At 43.7% G+C, this 18,575-nt stretch overlaps 1 protein-coding gene across 4 annotated transcripts in view; it reads right to left on the bottom strand.

Moving 5' to 3' along the window:
* The window catches only part of dcc (DCC netrin 1 receptor), a 168,637-nt gene that overhangs the window by 58,375 nt on the left and 91,687 nt on the right, over nucleotides 1-18,575 (bottom strand). For 2 of the 4 annotated variants that reach the window (XM_028973635.1, XM_028973636.1), the window contains exon 8: nucleotides 890-1,127. In XM_028973635.1, coding sequence (XP_028829468.1) covers nucleotides 890-1,127 — 238 coding nt within the window. The remainder of the gene's footprint in view (nucleotides 1-889; nucleotides 1,128-18,575) is intronic. The other 2 variants (XM_028973637.1, XM_028973639.1) reach the window with 1 other exon arrangement.

Raw genomic sequence — 18,575 nt, 5'->3', positions numbered from 1 at the left:
GGATTGGTTTCATACTCAAAATATGATTGAATTGTAATGCTATAGCTGCATCATTGCAGCTGCACAAAAACTCTTCCCATTTGCACTACATCATATTAAGATTCTGTGCTGGTTCTGTTACTTTAAATGCATTCAAATGAACAGGAAAGTGTTTGCTTGGTAGCCAGTTGCATCTAACTAGCAAGCTAGTTCCCCTGTATTCAGGCACATTGGCTATGATGCTGGTGACAAGTCTAGTTTGAACTAAAAAAAACCCAACACCACTCGTTTTGGCTCATGTGGCTCAATGTCGACAATCTAATGCATGTTTTTACACTTTCTAGAGACGTGTTGCCCAGTTTCCCTACATCCTCAAAATATCTAATGTTTTTGAATGTGCAACTCTTTGTTAGGTGTCAGATTGTTAAAATAGGTCCCATGTTCTCTCGCAATGCTTTTAGTATGACAGAAAACAGCAAGATTAACTCTGTTTCCTTATTTCTCAGAAGTCTGTATATTTGTTATGTTTAAAGTAAGTGAATCAACTGGACTCTTTTGAAAAAGTGCATTTACTGCAGATTCATTTCCTGTTTACATAGAGAGTTTCTACTGCTGAACTTGAACTAACATTTTCACTGAAAGCATGCCTGAAAGCAGACGCTTCTACAGCCTGACACTCAGCAGCAGCAGGACATTAAGAAGCCTATGTTTTACACTCTGTGTCCAAGGCTTTGCTTTAATGCCAGACCGTGTTTCCTACGGACAAACCAGAGTAAAGTGCCTTGGGGCGCAGCTGGAGCTGGATAAAATGTGACTGGGGAGCCCAGGGGGTCCTTTCCCCTACAGACGTTAGTTCTAAACGAGTTGGTCAGTCAGCTGTATGCTCAGGGACTGCTGCACAAAAACCTACCTGTTGACCCCCTCCTGGGAGAAGTAGACGCCGTAGGTCAGGATGCTACCGTGGGTCTCCACCGGGGGGCGCCAGCTGAGGCGCACAAAGCGGCTGGACACTAGGACAGGGACCACGTCACGGGGAGCGGAAGGGAGGGCGCCTGAGCTCGGGACAACTGGTGGGGGAGGAGAGGAGTAAGTCAAAGAAGTAGGGGGCACAGGGCTAGGGGCCTGGGGGGCTGGTGTGGGGGTGGCCTCTATAACGTTAGTAATACCAGGGAAGAGGAGGAGCAGGAGGAAGGACAAGGAGAAACAGAGGAGGAGAACGATAGGGGGGTGGGTGGGGAGAGGGATGGGAGGTAGGAAGAAATAAAATAACAAGAGGAGCCATGACCAATGGAATGACAGGATCAGGAAAAAAAGAGATCAGAAAAAAGAAGAACAGCGATAAGGAAGATCACAGGGAGGAAACGTGAATCCTTTGTTTTTCTGCAGTTTTTTTATTATAATGCATGTTGTCGTATATTTGTGTGCATGTGTGTGCGAGGGTGTGTACAGATGAAGAAGCAGCATGTCGCCTGTCATCAGGATGGTCAGAGTGGGTGAGCTGAGATGGAGAAGCTGGGGTGGTTCAGGATGATAATGGGCATGGGCAGCTCGGAGAAGCATGCCATCATTACGCACATCAGAACATAATCAAACCCACAACGTATGTTTGCAAACGATGCCCCACTTGAGAGACCCAAAAATACACCCCCAGAATGTATGCCTCCGACTTCATGCGCAATGCGATGAAGGCGAAACCAAAGGAAAACGGATGTGCCTCACTTCTTCCCAAAAGTGGGCTGTAGCTATTAAGGCAATATGTCAGAAAGCACTTCTATACAATTACATATGTACCCCTTAAATAGCCCAAGCATGGGGGAAGCTGTACCTAGAGATAGCATAGAACTAAAGCATTTTTTCCCTTTTTTTTTATAATTTGAATGAGTCATGAGTGGTGAGTGACGTTGAAATGGGTGCTGTTCGGCTTGATCCCCACATGCTTTCCTGATAACATAATCTGCTTCAATGAGTCTTTGTCATAACAGCTCCACGGCAACGTTATTCCCTGTGGCCAATGCCCGCTCGGCTCATCACAATCCTCATTACATACCATGCAATGTTTAAGTAGGATTTACTTTACCATATGATGCCTGTAGCCGTAATGAAACTAGATGTCGTATACGGTGGCTCTGGCCTAGAGTCATAAGTCAGATGCGTCAACATCCTGTGTGGGCGTAAGAATGGGGGTTCAAGCCGTCAACGGTGAGAGTCGGTGGGTTGTTGTCTTTGTTGAAAAAGTAATGGAGCTGAGCCAAGCTCTTTGCTCAGGAGATGATGTTCCTACATCTACTCTGACCCGTGCTTCAACTCCCTGGGCCCGCGATGTTTTATTGAGTGAACCAGACGCTCTGATCCTACAGGAAGTCCCAGGATGAGCTGAAAGCCAGTGAAGTCCAGACCAGTGCTGCAAGACTCTTGTTTTTTTATGCACTGGGTTTTATTTATAAGTCCTGCTTCATGAGCTGCATGAATTCAGGCCTGTCACCAACAAATTTGACTCCACCGAAAGATAACAAATAAAATAAGGAAAGACGGTGTGTAAAGGTCCCACTGTAAAACAGTCTGCAAGAGTTCTAGTACATGTGAGACAGCATTTGCTGAGAGTAAAGCAGGATCACTGAACTTGGTAAGATGCTTATGATGCTTACGACATGTTTACGACATGCCCTTGTTAAACCACTGTCACCATGACTGAACTGAACAAGAAAAGTAAAAAAATATGAAGGTTGAAGGACTTGTGTCCAGATCAGCGTCAGTGCTCCTCATGGAAGAATTTGAAGTTAAAGTGAAGTGATTGTCATTGTGAAACACTGAAACACAGCACATGGTGACACAAGGAAATGTGTCCTCTGCTTTTAACCATCACCCTCGATGAGCAGTGGGCAGCCATGAAAGGTGCCCAGGGAGCAGTGCGGCACCTCAGTGGCAGCTTGGCGGTTCGAACAGGCAATCTTCTGATTATGGGTCCATTTCCCTACCCGCCAGGCCAACCACTGCCTTATTTTGGCTGTGGAGTGTGATTCTACACGCATATTCATGCTAGTAAAAAATTAAGTTAGGCTGAGATCTGCTGACTGCAAGAGTCCTTTATGAACACTTTACTGCTACTCTTTTTCTATCAGGCAGTAATATTTAAAAAATGTTCATAAGACCCCTCCCAAAGGGAGGTTTAGAGATCTAGTAACAAAATGAAGTAGCTGGAATTTGTAATCATCTCATCGTGGAACAAGAACAAAGGGATCTTTAACAAAAATCTGATCGTTTTGTAAAAGAAACGATTCTGTGATTCAAACCAGACGTTGCAAGACTGGTTTCTGCTCTGTATGCTTCAAGGGTCTTAGGTACCTTGAAACGAATTCCAGTGTTGCAGTTAAAGGCCCCATTAGCCACAAATTATGCCCAAAGAGCACAGTCCCCCTCCCACCTCTAAATAACCGAGCTGCACCGACTGTATGTCTGTCTGAGTGACTGACTTTCTCATGCATACCCATAGGCCCATACACATAAGATCTCTGCCATTTCAGGTCATTATCATGGCTGGGTGTGCCCTTCAAGGTCTGTAGTGTGATTATCTGCAGATAGTCACACACTTCATAGAACCTCATAACCTCTCTCCTTGCCTCATTGCAGCACACAAAGACAGGGCTGTTACACACAAGGAGAGATCTGACACACAAAACCTAAATGCAATAAAACGACTCTAGAAACAGTAATGAGAAATAAGTTATTAAAAAAAAAAGTCTGTGAGACGGCTGAATTTGGCTTCACTGCCACATCTGGCACAGTTCAATAAAAAACACACCTTCATTTCTGCTTGTGCTCCTGTTTCCTTTCCTGTTTTCACTCTGAGAGGAGAGTGGGCAGCGCCTCATTAGCAGCCCCTAACCCAAAATGGAGCTAATCAGCCGGACGGCAGGGCCTAATGGCTTCATTATGGTTCATCTGCACCATGCCGAGGCGGCTGAGGAGAAAGCCGGGCAGAGGTGGCAACTGGGCAGCCCGGAATGGCATTAAACCCAGGCAGAGAGGTCACTGGCAGGCACTGGCGCAGACACTGTCCCCCTTCACTGCACAATGTCTGTATTTTATAGCTCTAACAGTGTACAGAACTGCCTGACCTGAGGAACAACATGTGTTTATGTGACTCACATCATTCCCTTTTCAACTTATCACTCTAAAATCAGGGATCAAAGGAAGGACATTTTGTTCCAAAATATATATATATATATATATAATATATGTATAAAAAACTGTGACATATTTTCTACAAATTGTTTGAAAGAAAGTCTGTTGTGTCTCAGATGCTCCTTTTGTAGTCTGCAAGAACAAAGCAGCTTTGGAACGATAAACAGTTGCAGCACAGTTATTAATAAAGCGGTCATGCCACTCTGCATTAATGTGGAGTGGATATATGAAACATTTCTCACTTGTGTTCGGCATACTCCTTTTATTACCTTTGATCAGAAATCATAATGTGACTTCAGACTTCAAACTACATATACAGAAAGAAAGAATGCAATGATTCTTAAGAGGCAACAATACTGGAGATCACAGGTCACCCGTTGCTTTTATATACGCCAGTCAGGGACTGGAATGCACTTTAAAGACATCCAAGTCTCTAAACTTGTCAGGAGCACATTTCAAAAGTTAAAAGTGTACTGCAAATTTCTGTAGCTGTTTTAGCAAAAGCAAAGCACGGCCAATTGCGTCCCCTTTACTCTCAAGAATGAAAGTCTTTTTTAAAACATCACTCTTGTCAGTCAAAGATATGTGCATTCTGATCTTGGATCATTTGTCTTTTATATGACTTTAAAATGGGCAATCTGCCCAAAATGACATTTTTATGAATGTAATTTTACTTTAATTTCTATTGTACATTTTCTGTGTCCTTTGTTGCTTTGCTACATGATATGCTCTGCTGCCATCCACAAAATAATGTTTCACATCCCTACAGTGTAATTTTGTGTAATGATTAAGCGACAGCAGGAACCTGGGCTGAATGTACTCACTTTAAAAGTGTGAAATCCACTCTGAAGGAGACGGACACATTCCCGGTGAGTTAATGATGAGGTGGTATTACACTCAGCGTAAAATCCACATTCAGTTCATGACAATTGACAAGCTGCGTGATCCAGCCATTAAAAACATGCATTAACTTCATTCACTCCAGAGGGGGAGTTTATGACAGGTAATGATTATGATGCTCCGTCTCCATGGCAGGGGTCATTAATCCTACAGTTTAGACAGAGAAGGCAAACATAAACCTCTGGTTTAGGTTTCCATGGGAAAGTTGTTGAACCCCTGTCGATTTAGTAAGTTTGCCTACTAACTAAGAAATGATCAGTCTATATGAGGGGTTGGCAACCATTAACACGGCAAATTCCTTTTGACATGTAAAATGAAGTTTACACTGCAGATAATATTTTTACTTTTATGCTAAGTATAAAGAAACTAGGCTAGTGTGTTGCTTGTGACATTTTATTTATTCAAAGACATTATTTTGCGTAGACTACACAAACCCACTACTGATGGAGGGTGAACACTGGCAGAACTAGCATTAATTTTTTAACTAGCATGAATATGCGTGTAGAAGCCGATGACATGGTGAATGTTTAATCATTGTTTAAAACCTGGCTGGACATGTTCGTGGAGAAGAGGAGATCTGGTAACGGTTGCTGATTTCAATCCCGAACCACCAAGGTGCCATCATCATAATGACAATCACTTCACTTTCACTTTTTTCCCCCTCCACCCTATTGATGCAAATCCACAAGTGAAGTGAAGTGAAAGGTAAGATCTTGCCTGTAGTTATTTTATTTAAGTAAATTATAGCACCAATTCTTGTTACGTTCTCACCCAGCTGCTTAGTGATGGTCTTGTAGCCCATTCCAGCCTTGTGTAGGTCCACAATCTTATCCCTGACATCCTTGGACAGCTCTTCGGTCTTGGCCATGGTGCAGAGTTTAGAATATGGATAGATTGATTGTTTCTATAGACAGTGTTTTTATATAGATAATAAGTTGGGAAGCTCCCAATGTCTGATCCTTATCTGCATAAAATACAACTGGGAGCCATAAATTTTTCTGAATTATAGGGGATCAAATACTTATTTAATTAACGAAAATGCTAAATAATGTAATAATTTAACTTTATTGAAATGCATAATTTTTGATTTTTTTTTTTTTATTGTTCTGGTGCTCACTGTTTTGATTCTTTTGATTCTTATCATTTCACCCTTAAATGTTTGGCCTCTTGCCGCCCTTGTGTGTTAGAAATATAAAGCTCAAATACTTTCTGAGGGGGCATCTGTTCTCTCTCATTTTTTTTTCAGTTTTTCTTTTCTTCTATTACCAGTACACTATTATACTTCTTGCAAAAAAGGATGACAAAAAGGCTGCATGTAGGCATTCTATCATGAAAGGGATCAATGCAAGAACCGGTGGTACCAAAATGTGTTTGGGTTCTGAAATGTTCCTCCAACCAACCTTGATCAATATTGGAGGACATCAGAGAAAAATTAGTATGGACTGGATGAAAAAACATTTCACTTTCTGTTTGTGGCTTCAAGAGGGGCGCACACACACACACACACACACATACACACACACACACTGAACTATGCATAGTTTGCCATGGTCTTTGTCATGCCTAAGAAGAATTTGGTTTTAATGCCATAAAAAGAGAAAGAAATTGTAGGTCTTTATGGCCACTATAAATGAATCAGTGGTGACAACCTCTTGAATGGGCCAGCGCTTCATGACAATATCTATTCTATTTCTGTCCACGATTGCCTTTCTGCACTCCAACTTCATTCTTCCATCAAGAAGACTGATACCACATATGCAGGTACTCCTACTACCACCCGATCCATTACATTTACTACTTTGAGGGAGTGATGATACTTAAATGAGACTTAAGATAGAATTTTTTTTCCCATTTTGGCCAGTCTGCTGAACCTTATGCTGAGTCCAGTATTCCAGGGAAAATGCTGGCATTTTAGGTCTGGGAATAATTTTCACAGCAGGAGCTTATGTCTTGCCTGTCGTCTGGCTGTCGGATACACTGGAGGTTAAGTCAATCACGAGGATTGGGGCTCAGAGGGGGTGGGGGATGAACAATTGGAGTCTGAGTTGCAGTCATGGAGCTGGTTCATTTTTTTTCCCCTCCTGTGCCACATCAACAGCAACATCCAGAGAGCATCATCAGAACAAAATCACACAACTCAGCATTGAGAACAGAACATCACACACTAAAAAAGCATTCATCCAGTTATAATTTAATTCAATTATACTCTGTTTTTTGGCTTGACATCCACAGATTTAGAGCACTGTCCGCAGCTATACAGTATCACTCAGATGAAATACATATTGTCATTTATTCACTCACACCTAAACAGGGCACATGTTCCCTCTAGTCGACCAGGAAAGAAAAAAAATTAGAAGCTTTTATTACTGTTTTTGTAGCTCAAGCACCAAACTGTAACATTCCGATCAGCATTATTCACTTTTCTCATTCTACATCTTGGAGATTACTTCCTTGTTTCTGCAAAGACAAGCTGACAGCTTTCACTAATTCACACAATAACAATCATCTGCCTGGTGAGGCATGAAGCTAGTTGAATGGAAGGAAGGCTAGATGGCTGCTACACAGCAATGACACGAGGTGAATGAAAGTGCTGGTGAACCCTGGGCCAAATGAACAGCATTTATAGCTAATATTTATCAAAGAGGAGGATGGGGATCTTCTGAAAAGCGTATCCCTCTCCTGTGGCTCGTTTTTTTGCTCTGTGCCATTACTGTAGTGGAATGTGGACACTTTAATAGATTGAGGCTGTTGTCAAGCCCACAAATACTTTTTCTCACAGTATTTGCCTCTCTCAGTGGCTGCGTTTATTGCCTTGAAAAATACTGTATATCTAAATATAAAATAAAAAAAATTCCACTTCAAGAGACAATTCTCTTTCTGAGATTATAACAAATCAGTTCAAAATAAACTAACTAATTAACAATGATTCATTCTAAAGACTAAATTGCTATAACTCATATTTAAAACTATGAACTAAGTGTGGCAAAAAGACTTAGATGGGGAGACAGGCAGATGATCTTTAAATAAAAATATCTCTAACATAAAAACATTTTGTGCAAATATCTTTGGTTTGCTCAATTGTTTTCTCATCTTAGGGCTAATACAGGGCTAATATCAGATGATATGTAATATTAGTCACGCAATATCATTGTTGTGTAGTCGAGTCTGATTTCCACGCTCTGAATACCTGAATAAAAGTGTTCATTTTGACAGCTCTAGAAAAAAAAGCAATATGCATTCTTTATATTGATTGAATTGGGTTTCAACTTAATAAGTAACAAAATTACACAGCGGACCCCTCCAGCCTTTACTGACTATGAAGGGCAACATGGAAAAAAAAAATTCTGTAGAATATCACACCAAAAAACTGCCTTTTGAAAAGCAGCCCATTGTTCAGAGAAAAAAATTCTCACAATGGTAGGCCAGCATGCTAAATGAAAAGTGAAGGCCCAGACACTGATAATGATATCATGTATTAATCTCCAGAGAACACCACTAGTGGGCTTTCATCCAGAAGTGGTGGAATACCTGCAGAAGTGTCATCTTTAATCTGGGTCCCTCACCATACAGACCTGAAACATGCAGCCAGAAGGCTCGAGGCGAAATGAAGGCCTTACACCGAAAATAAGAGCTCACTACATCGACTCAACCCCAGAGCTGAGACCGAGCCGCACCACACCAGATCTCTCCTATCGCAATGCTGGAGTCGCTTGACCTCTTACAATCTAGCAGGGAATTACAAAGCAAGCGAGTGAGGGACGAAGTATAGCATGTTGCCAGGGCAACAGACACAGCAGCCTCGCATGGTTTAGCCCAAGTCAAACCTAAAGGCCCAGCACAGTAGCCTGGGCGCCAGGGAGAACAAAGCATTATGGGAATGGGCAGGGGTTGTCAGGGTGATGTGGAGAGAGAGAGTTTCTGGTAAGGTCAGAATCCCACCACAGAATACAAAATCTGCCACGTCTATAAAACGCCGCCCTCTCTGTACTCGGCAGCCAAGGAGAAAATAGGGAGACGTTGAAGCATGAACGCCAATCAGCCCCCGCAGACACGCCGGCGGTATTTACACGTGCCACTCACAGTGACCTGTGGATGGACTGGCCCTGTGCTAACACTCGTTCCCAATACCCAGTCATGGGTGAACAGACAAATTAAAGCAGGTGTCAGTAATCTACCCTGAGCACGGACATCTGGCCCGGTTTTAAAATGTCACGCTGTATTCTGCAAGCGCTTTTAAAGCCCATCCAAATAAGCGCATGTGAAGATTCAGGCATCTGCCCTCACAACCAACTGGGCTGCACTACGTCCCTTCGAAGCATTCAATTACTCTGAGTGTTTTAGCGGCTGGCGCCAGAGAGCACCATGTACCTTCCATGTACCTTCGCCATGCAGTTTCAGCACAAAGGTCTCCATGACATTGGCTCACACTCACACTGAGCCAATATCACTCAGATGGGACTATTGTTTCAGCCAGGAGTGTTTACGCATGTGTGTGTGTGTGTGTTTGTGTCTGGGTGCGTGCTGCTCTCATGAATAATGCAGCGCGCACCCCAAAACGCTACTGCATTCTGTACTCTTCCACGTCCATTTGTGTGGAAAAAAAGCAGAGGCACCTGTGAAGGCCGGCATTACAGCATAAGTGAAGCCTGACGTGCAGATGGATGAGGAGCCAGGTGTCCCGGCAGAACTCGGGAATTATTATTCACCATGTCCAGGAGCATTGAGGAGAAATATCACATGCAACCGCAATCCAGGTGCTGACTGTCATCTTCTCTTTGTTTCTTTTAGTCATTTTTTCACCTGTCTGCACAACAAAGCCTAGGCCTGATTTCGGCCTGCACACGATACCTTGAAAACACCCAAGCCAACCTGAAAGGTACTTGCCAATCTAAAGTCTGAATGTGACCCAAACTCAAAACTGTACAAACAAGTCAAACGTATGAGGTCACCAATCCTTGTCATAGATGGCTCGAGAACTGGGTGGTAATAACCAGAAAAGTCGAATCAGAAAAAGTGCCCTCCAGGATACCTACTGGTAGAAGACCAGTGTGTAACACACTCGCTTATGAACCAGATGACCACAAAGTCTACGGTTCAAACCCCACTTACTACCATTGTGTCTCTAAGCAAGACACTTAACCCTGAGTGTCACCAGGGGGACTGTCCCTGTAACTACTGATTGTTCGCTCGCGTTAAGGCTGTATGATAAATGCCATTAAAGTAAATGTAAATGCAAACAACAGCTAAGAAAGTACATTGTGTATTTCAGATATCCTGACTTGTTTACACCTTATCAAGCTAAATGCACTGACTGCTTCGAGAGCAGCACTGGCTAACTGTAAGCCAAATGCTGCTAATTAGAAAAAAGCCTATTTCAACATGCATTTCACTGTACTGGATACAAGGGCAAGTCGAGCCAAGCGCTGGAGAGGAAGCAGGCTGTGTCTCTCTAGGCCCAGTAGCAGTGCTGAGTGAACCTCATTAAGGAATCTTTGGGTGTTTTTCCGTCTTCATTACATAAACAAAGGGCGAGTGGGGGCCATCATCGAAAATAATCGCACAGTCACTTCTGGGGCTGATGCTCATCTATTAGAGCTGTCGTGCAGAGGTCATCAGCAATAGTTTACTCCCAGAGACTATAGTTCAGTCTGACAAAGCATCCTGAACCGGAGCTGTCATTAAGCGGCTCAGAAAGAACCTATTATTTTCTAATGATGCTGAAATTTGGGAGATTATGAACAACCGCAACAGCAGCAGAAGCAAAATGCCATTCCCCACAGGGACTACAGCCATTAAATTAGAAATGGGTCTTGTTAGCTAGATCTTGATATATAATACAATATGAATCAATGCTATTTTGTTCTGGGAATTGGTAGAAACACACAATCCATTTAAATGGTAACGTTATGGAGTTTGATAACAGTATGCACAATTCCACTTCAAGTCCTTATATCTGAACACATATTCTAGACATTCTCAAGAGCACTTCGGTGTTTCCCAGGAGCTGTTCTGAGACTGTTACTAATGACAATAACAGTTCATATTTTCTACATATTCAGATTTATTTTGCAGGTTGAAATGGATCTACACTGTGAAGGCCAAATCAGTGGCATGTAAGCCGGTGACCCGTTCTTTAACCCAGCATTCATCCTGGCAGACTTATGGCGGCTTTTGGGACCTTCCTCTGTAAGGAAAATGCATCAAAAACAAGAGGAGGAGGGAAGGAATGCCTGGAGGCATTTAACAATTTTTATTGACCCCTCAAACGACTAAGCGAATTGGCCAGGGGATCGCTTTGTGAAGGAAAGCACATTTAACACAGCATCACAGAATCTGTTTGTGTGTGTATGTGTGTATCGTGGTTATTTGGCTTCCCCCTGGGCCATCTTGCAATGTTTTTCTCTCAAGCAAACTCTCTCTCCTTTTTCTTCCTGGTGAAAAGCATTTGACTTGTTGGGCAGGTTTCTTGATCCTCTGGGGTCCCATGCGGAAAGTTCTGACCCATTGACTGCAACACTTGCATTCAGCCTTCAGACAGTTTTTGACACAATCTCGATCTACATCTCCCACTCTCTCTTGGTCTGTCTGTCCAGACGCATCCTTTGTTCCAGTCGTTTGTCAGACACCGACTCCCCTGTCTCCAGGTACTGAGGTTGACCCAGATAAAGTTATCCCTGCAGACAGGCGCAACTCTAAAATGTCAATAGCCTTCAGCGGGGTGCAGACAAAGAGCAGGAACAATACTTTCCCCTGATCTCTGGCAAATCTTTTCAGTGAAAAAAGGCCGACCATCACATCACAGACCTAACATTGTTGGAAACTCCTGGAAGAGCAATTCACAGTTAGAAGGTTAGGCAAAGAAAAACAGCATGGCTACAGCCATCGTGGATACAGGGAGGACCCTAAGGCTTCAGTTGATTTGGGTTCATTTTGCTCAATCACATCATTTACAGTTGAGATGCTGCGTAATTTAAAGGTGCAGAAAAATTAGAATTTTGCTCCTGTAAAATATGAGCGAGGGCTGAGAGGGTTGGGTTGCTAAAAAGCTTCTCAACTAAATCATCTACTCACAAAACAACAAGTCTGTTCCAAAATTCTGAAGAAATATGTATCTATCACACTGAGCGTTTCAAGATTAGACAAGGGTTGAAGTAATGGAGCAGCAGGATGGTTTAGCCTATACACCTGATATTTGGAAGATAAAACATCAAATAACTGTCATGCCATGTTACTGTTGTGCTATGTTAGGAAATTAAAAATGTGCATGGCACGTTCACATGAATTAGCTCAGTTTACATTTTTGACTCGTCTTAAGATGTCTCATCAAATATACATACCTCACAGACAGCTAAATTTACATTTTGAAAATGCCTTGTATTCTCTCAAATGAGAAATATTTCATTTCTAGAATAATATTACTGCAAAAAAATTTATTCAACGAATTCTTGTTTCCATAAAAAAATTAAGAAATTTACATTGATTGACGAGGAAATTGACAAGGAAAAAATGCCCTTTAGTCTTCAATACATGTCATTTTTCTGTGGTGACAATACTGACATAATTCTATTAATTATATTTTCTAAGTAGCACATTCTGCTTTTCGGCATAAATGTCCTTTTCAGGTATCTCCGAAGGAGAGAGGTTAAGAGAAGCATCTAGATGGCACTCCAGTTTCAGGAGGATCTTCTCTACAAGCCGCTGCATATTCAATACATTTGCAAATCAGACCTTTGCATACAAAAGGTATCCCATAACATCCCAGAGCAGATATCTTAAAATCCAACCATCCGAGTGACAGTCGGCTGAAGAGCAAGAGCAACACCCCTCCTCCCACTCTCCCCACCCCGACCACATGAGACATGGGGAACACATCTTCCAGATCACAAATGCAAAACTGTCACTGGATAATGCCAATCAATAATTCATGTTTAATTACAGTAGAGTATCAGGGGTACAAAGGTAGGCGGGGAGGTACCATCAGGAAAGAGAGGAGAAAAAGGAAGGAAATGGGGGGGTGTAGAGAGAGAGAGAGAGAGAGAGGCAGTGGGGAGAGTCAGGTGAGGAGATTTTCTGCTGTCATTCGCAGATAAGCTATTTGAATTCCTAAAGAAATTCCATCAATTTCCCTCAGGAGACAGCTTGGGCTTCTCTTATCCTATTTGATCTGACAGTTTGTGTGATGCAAAAAAAAAAAAAAAGGAGGAAGAGGATGGGTATAAAGGGAAGGTTTGAGACGAGGGCCGCTTTTGTTACAGAAAATGGATAAGCTGCTTTAATACAAAAATATCAGTCAGGAGAACGAATTCATTAAATGGATGAGGGAGGGGTTGAGTGGAAGAAAAGATGAAAGAGAGGAGAGGAGTAAGGCATCCTGGAGGGGGGGGGGGGCTACAAGCATCTTGCTAATCTAATTAAAATAGACTTAAAATGAGCTTAGTATACGATGGCGCATTAGCAAGCTGCTCTCTGGCTCAGTGGCAGGTTTGTGTTGAAGCAGGTGAAGCTGAGCGATTTATTTACCAGGCTTTGTGGGGAACATCAGCTGCAGAGCCAATCCAGCAAAACTACTGAGGGGCTTTGGATTTACCTCCCATCCCTTATTCACAAGGAGGAGGACATTACTGCTCTTCAGGCCAGCAGCGTTGCCAGATTGGGTAGTTTCCTTCTTATTCGGGCAGTTTTGCTTCTACTTTGTGGTTTATGCTGCATTATGCTGCTTTCAAATGACTAGCAGCTGTAAAGTATAAGCTAGAAGTATTTTCAGATCGGTCCCTAGTGAACCAAATCAGGGGTTTCAGTTCTCTTCAATTCTGTGTTGGTGGGATGGTTGGTAGAGTTCCCTGAAAAGAGTTTTGCATGCCGGTTTATCTGACATCCTATTTTGGGCTGTTTTGTGTGTAGTGATTTACTGGGCTGTAACCCTTCTGTATCTGGCAACACTGCTGGTCAGTGCATGCTGACAGCTGAAAAGGGATGATGAGTGTCAGTGTTTTTGGGAATGGTGCTGTTGACGGTGGCTCGGCGGCAGGGGCAAGGAAAGCAATTAGTGCTTATCGAACGTCTTGGCTGCTTCTGCCTCTGCGTGCTTCATCCATCATGCAGCTGAGCGCTAATGAGCGCAGGCACGGCCCCGCACTAATACTTGGGCACGTTGGCCGCTGCTAATTAAATTTGAGCCGAGTTGGTTTGTTCAGGCTGTGATATCTAAAGATGCTATTAGCGGCCACGCAGACGCAGCCGGGTGAACATTTGGGAAACTTTATTTTTCCGGAAAACAGAGAGGTTACAAGTATCTGTGAGGTCTGAGGGGCTGCTTAGTTCTGTCACCTCACAGGCTGTTACTGCCACAGCCAGTAGAGGGAGCTAGTGTGAAGCTAACCAGCACATCCACGGCCGCCAGCACACAGAAGGGGTGGATATATAGGCCTGCCCTGAGCCTGATGAATGGCTCCCTTAGATTAGTGAATTTATGCGCTTTTCTGCGGGCGGCGGGACATAAATCAAACAGGGAGATGTGCTGGTGCTTCAAATGCAGGACTGCCTGCTATACACACACACGCACGCACACACCCACGCACATATATATACAACTGCAGAGGCTAGTGCCTTTTTGTGTGCCTGTGTGTGCATGTGTGTGGCTCTTGTCAGCTCTCCACTATCAGCCACACACCACTGACATCCCAGCACAAATACGGGCTGAAGATCGGATCCTCCAAATCCGAACTGACAAGTGCCAGAGGAGCATTGACTGGAATGAAAAAATCCTGGCCACGTGATGGCAGATTACCAGCCTGTTTTTATTAAACTGCAGATAATTATCTAAATGGTGTGTGCACACAGGAGCTTAACGCACAGAAGCGACTACAGCAGTGGAGGGGCGTTTATGGAGGAAGACTACCCGGCCAGATCCCTCCTGCCATTTGTCACACAGACTCCCACTTTTACGATCCATCTTTTTATCTTACTTGTCACTTTCCCCATCCTTTTACTTTCACTCCCTCTCTGTTTCACACTATCCCTGTCCTTTTTTCTTGCCAACTTCTCTCTCTCTCTCTCTCTCTCTCTCTCTCTCTCTCATCTTAGTAGTGAATTTTATAGTTTCCACAGCACCCTGGCTCGCTGCAGTGCAGTTGCACATAAAACCTGGGGCAGAATCCCCTGGGCGGATAAGGAGCGGCTCTGGCGGCAACTGTAATCAAGCGTTGGTGTTCACCTCCTGACTCTACTCTCTCTAACCTCTCTCCCATTCCCTCTCTCTCCTCCTACAGGGGCTGTGTAGTGAGCTGTGTGGGTGTAGCAGGGATGCCTGGAGCAGATGTGTTGCGTATCGGGGTGTGAGTGGGTTGGGCTCTACTTCGGACTCGGCCCACTGGTCTCAGTAACACCCACCAGCCTGCTGCCTGGCTGCTCCCCCCCCTCTGAGTGCTAATGAATGAGTGAAGAGGGCTGCAAAGCTGTGGATATTAAACCACAGGCCAGGGTGTCACTCGTACATCCCTGGAGGCACACAAAAGAAACTGCTTGTGTGTGTGTCTGTGTGTGTCTGTGTTGACAATACTGAATATCCTGATTATCACCATTAAATAAAAGCCCATTACCTGGCTTACAGGTCATTGGGCCATTTCTTCCTGGCATTTAATAAGATGTAGTGTTCACTAATATCTTCTTTATTTACATAAGTACAGCTTTTTAGTTATACACACACACACACACACACACACCAAACATACTGATAGGTTATATTTGCTTATATTTGAGTATTTTGATCAGCAAACTATTCACAGGTTTCAATTGCAAAACAACTAAAAGTAAAACTGAAGGCAAACCCAGGCGCCCATAACCTTGTTAAATACAGAGCACAACCAATAGTTCTGGCTGTGATAAATTCAAATATGCTGAGAAGTGATGATGGCCAACAGGCCGTCGGTTCTGAGAGGCCAGAGCTTCTTAATGACACAAAATCCATTTTGCAGAGGCAGGTGAAGCACCTCACGCACAGCAATGCATTATTGACGGGAGCAGTCATCGGATTTTTGTGAATAATGAGGGCTCATAGCCACGTGTCCACAGATGGCGGCATCAAACAATTGCATATCGTACATCACCGGCCATTGTTTTAGGCATGGCAGACACAGAGTCTGACAACACAATCGATCCACAAAGGGAAAAGACTCAAGTCAAAAAAGTGCAGGGGACTCTCATGAGTGACGTCTTTTTGATGGTCTGTTTTCAGCCAGCTTCCTCACCTGCTCTCCTTTCCCATACGTTCCTGTACTCTCCTCCTATTCCCCTAAGGTAATTAACACTATGAAGATTAAGTTAACGCTCACTGAGATGAGAGGAGCATGTTGAAAGGAGCTTTTATGTGTCCATCAGGCCTGCATTTCCCTTTAATAAAGGAACTGGCCCTCAACTCTATTATGCTTTTGTTGCGAGGTGACAGGAGGCAGGGCTTTGTTATGTGTGTGTGTGAACATGTGTGTGTGTGTACAAGTGGGTGGGGGGTGGAGACATTTTTTTTTTCATGGCGACTGGCCCGTACCTGACGACTGGAATACCAGCCATCGTTAGGGACAACTCCCAGTATGAGGGAACATGGGAAAAGCTGACTGATGGAAGACACCCGCTGGGACCTTCCTCTGGGTTGGGTCAGGACCACAGTTCCAGTGGGCAGTTCTGGTTGCTAATCACCATGTGTGAGTGTGTGTGTGTTTGTGTGTATGTATGTCTGCGTGTGTGACCTTGCAATGGTGCTCAAAGTGCTGTTCTCAGGCTGCGTCGTCTCCACTGTTGCCATCTGTGCCTGCTGTTCTGTTCGTGCCTCGGGAGACAAATCGTACATTGTCTGAGCAGTGATTAAAAAAAAAGCCAAGGAAAAAAGATTAATCCATTTCTTTACCGAAGAGAGATTACGCCAGCCAGCGCCCAGTACAAATATTGCTCAAAGAAACAGTTTTCATGGGTTTTTAAAGAAACTTAACAAAAAAAAAAATCCCACTCCTGCAAGGACAGTGGACGACTACAGATGATCATGACTGACATTCAACATGTTCTATCAAGTCATGTTCTTCCTGAAGTGAGTTTCTCAAAAACTGTCTGCCTCTCAGCTTATCCTACGCTAAATTGATGCGATCTTTAGCACACTTCAGTGTTCCTGTGCACAGAAGTATCAATATTAATTCACAGACGCGGGACAAACAGATTTTCTAATCTCGTGACATATGGCCACTGGTAAGCGACAGTGACACATCAGTTATAGTAACCCCAGAGCCGTATAAAATAAAACCCAACAGCACCTCCACTGATTGTTAAGGATACTTCTCCTCGTGCTGTAATCGGATCGCCGCTGAGTTTTCGAGGCCCTGCCGCGGGCGCCACCGTTGATTGAGTTACTCATGCACATGTTGCCACATGTGGCCCCGTGATCGAATCAGCCCTTTCCGCCATATGCTGATAGAGGCATAAACTAATAATGGGGGGAAAAAAAGGAGCTCAGGAAGCCCCCCGCTGCCTTGTTCTTACACCTGAATGGCCCACGTGGGACAGAAGTGCACATGCAAGCGCCGCACCAGAGGGAAGACGTCTAATCGAATAATGGCAAACAAGGCTGTCCGGGTACAGACAGGGTCTGAAATTCGGGGAGACAGTCGAAGCTGCTCTCACCACCTGACAACAGCCGCCCGCCTCCTGTTACAGTAACAGGCGAAGGCCTGGCAGGCCCCTGCACCTGCTCTAAACACAGTGCTCACCAATGAGTATGAAACGAATATGACTTCTCGTTGCAGGCTGAGCTGACCCTTACCGGGAAACACACAGGTATTAATGAGTAAAAGATTGTATGTCTTGTTATCGTGAAAGGTCAATGAGGACATCGTGGCACGAAGCGTCACTGAATGGTAGCTGAATATGAAAATGAGATGACCTTTTATCAAACTCACAAGTGGGAAAATTACAATCACGGCGAACACCAAGATAGGAGCAGGGAAAGAATAAATAGACTATGCCGACAGTATAATAAAAAAAGTTCTAACTACAGTGACATTTGCTTGATTATCAACTTTCTTTATTTTTGTTTTCTTTTATTAACAACATTTTTTTTCATTGTGTTTTCCATCACTTCAGTAATTAGCGAAGTTACCAAGACTCTTCATTGTTTCCTTTAATTTGTCCCCCATCTGCAGCTCTTCTGCAGGAGGTGTTGATGGTTCGCCCTTGGAGGAACCAGCATCTTCGTCGCTGTCTCATTCGCTGCACGCTCTGCCCCATAACTCCTGATAACAAAGCAGCAGTACCTGTGCTGAAGTCTCACCTCTCTGGCGGTGGTCTAAGAGTTTAACGCCCCTCAAGCTGTTGTATAAATAGGAAGCGAGTGGCAGAACTCTATGTTCAATTGCTCTCCCGCCGCTGAAATCGGCACGCCTGGCTTCACGCCGTCGTAAAAAACGGACACGTCTCTCTGTCTTTAAACACATGCAGGGCGAGTGGAAGAGGCATGGGAGGTAGCTGGGGGGGAA

The sequence above is a fragment of the Denticeps clupeoides genome, chromosome 3, assembly GCF_900700375.1.
Source record: "Denticeps clupeoides chromosome 3, fDenClu1.1, whole genome shotgun sequence".
NCBI classification, from domain to species: domain Eukaryota; kingdom Metazoa; phylum Chordata; class Actinopteri; order Clupeiformes; family Denticipitidae; genus Denticeps; species Denticeps clupeoides.
This window is presented reverse-complemented; position numbering and strand designations above follow the sequence as displayed.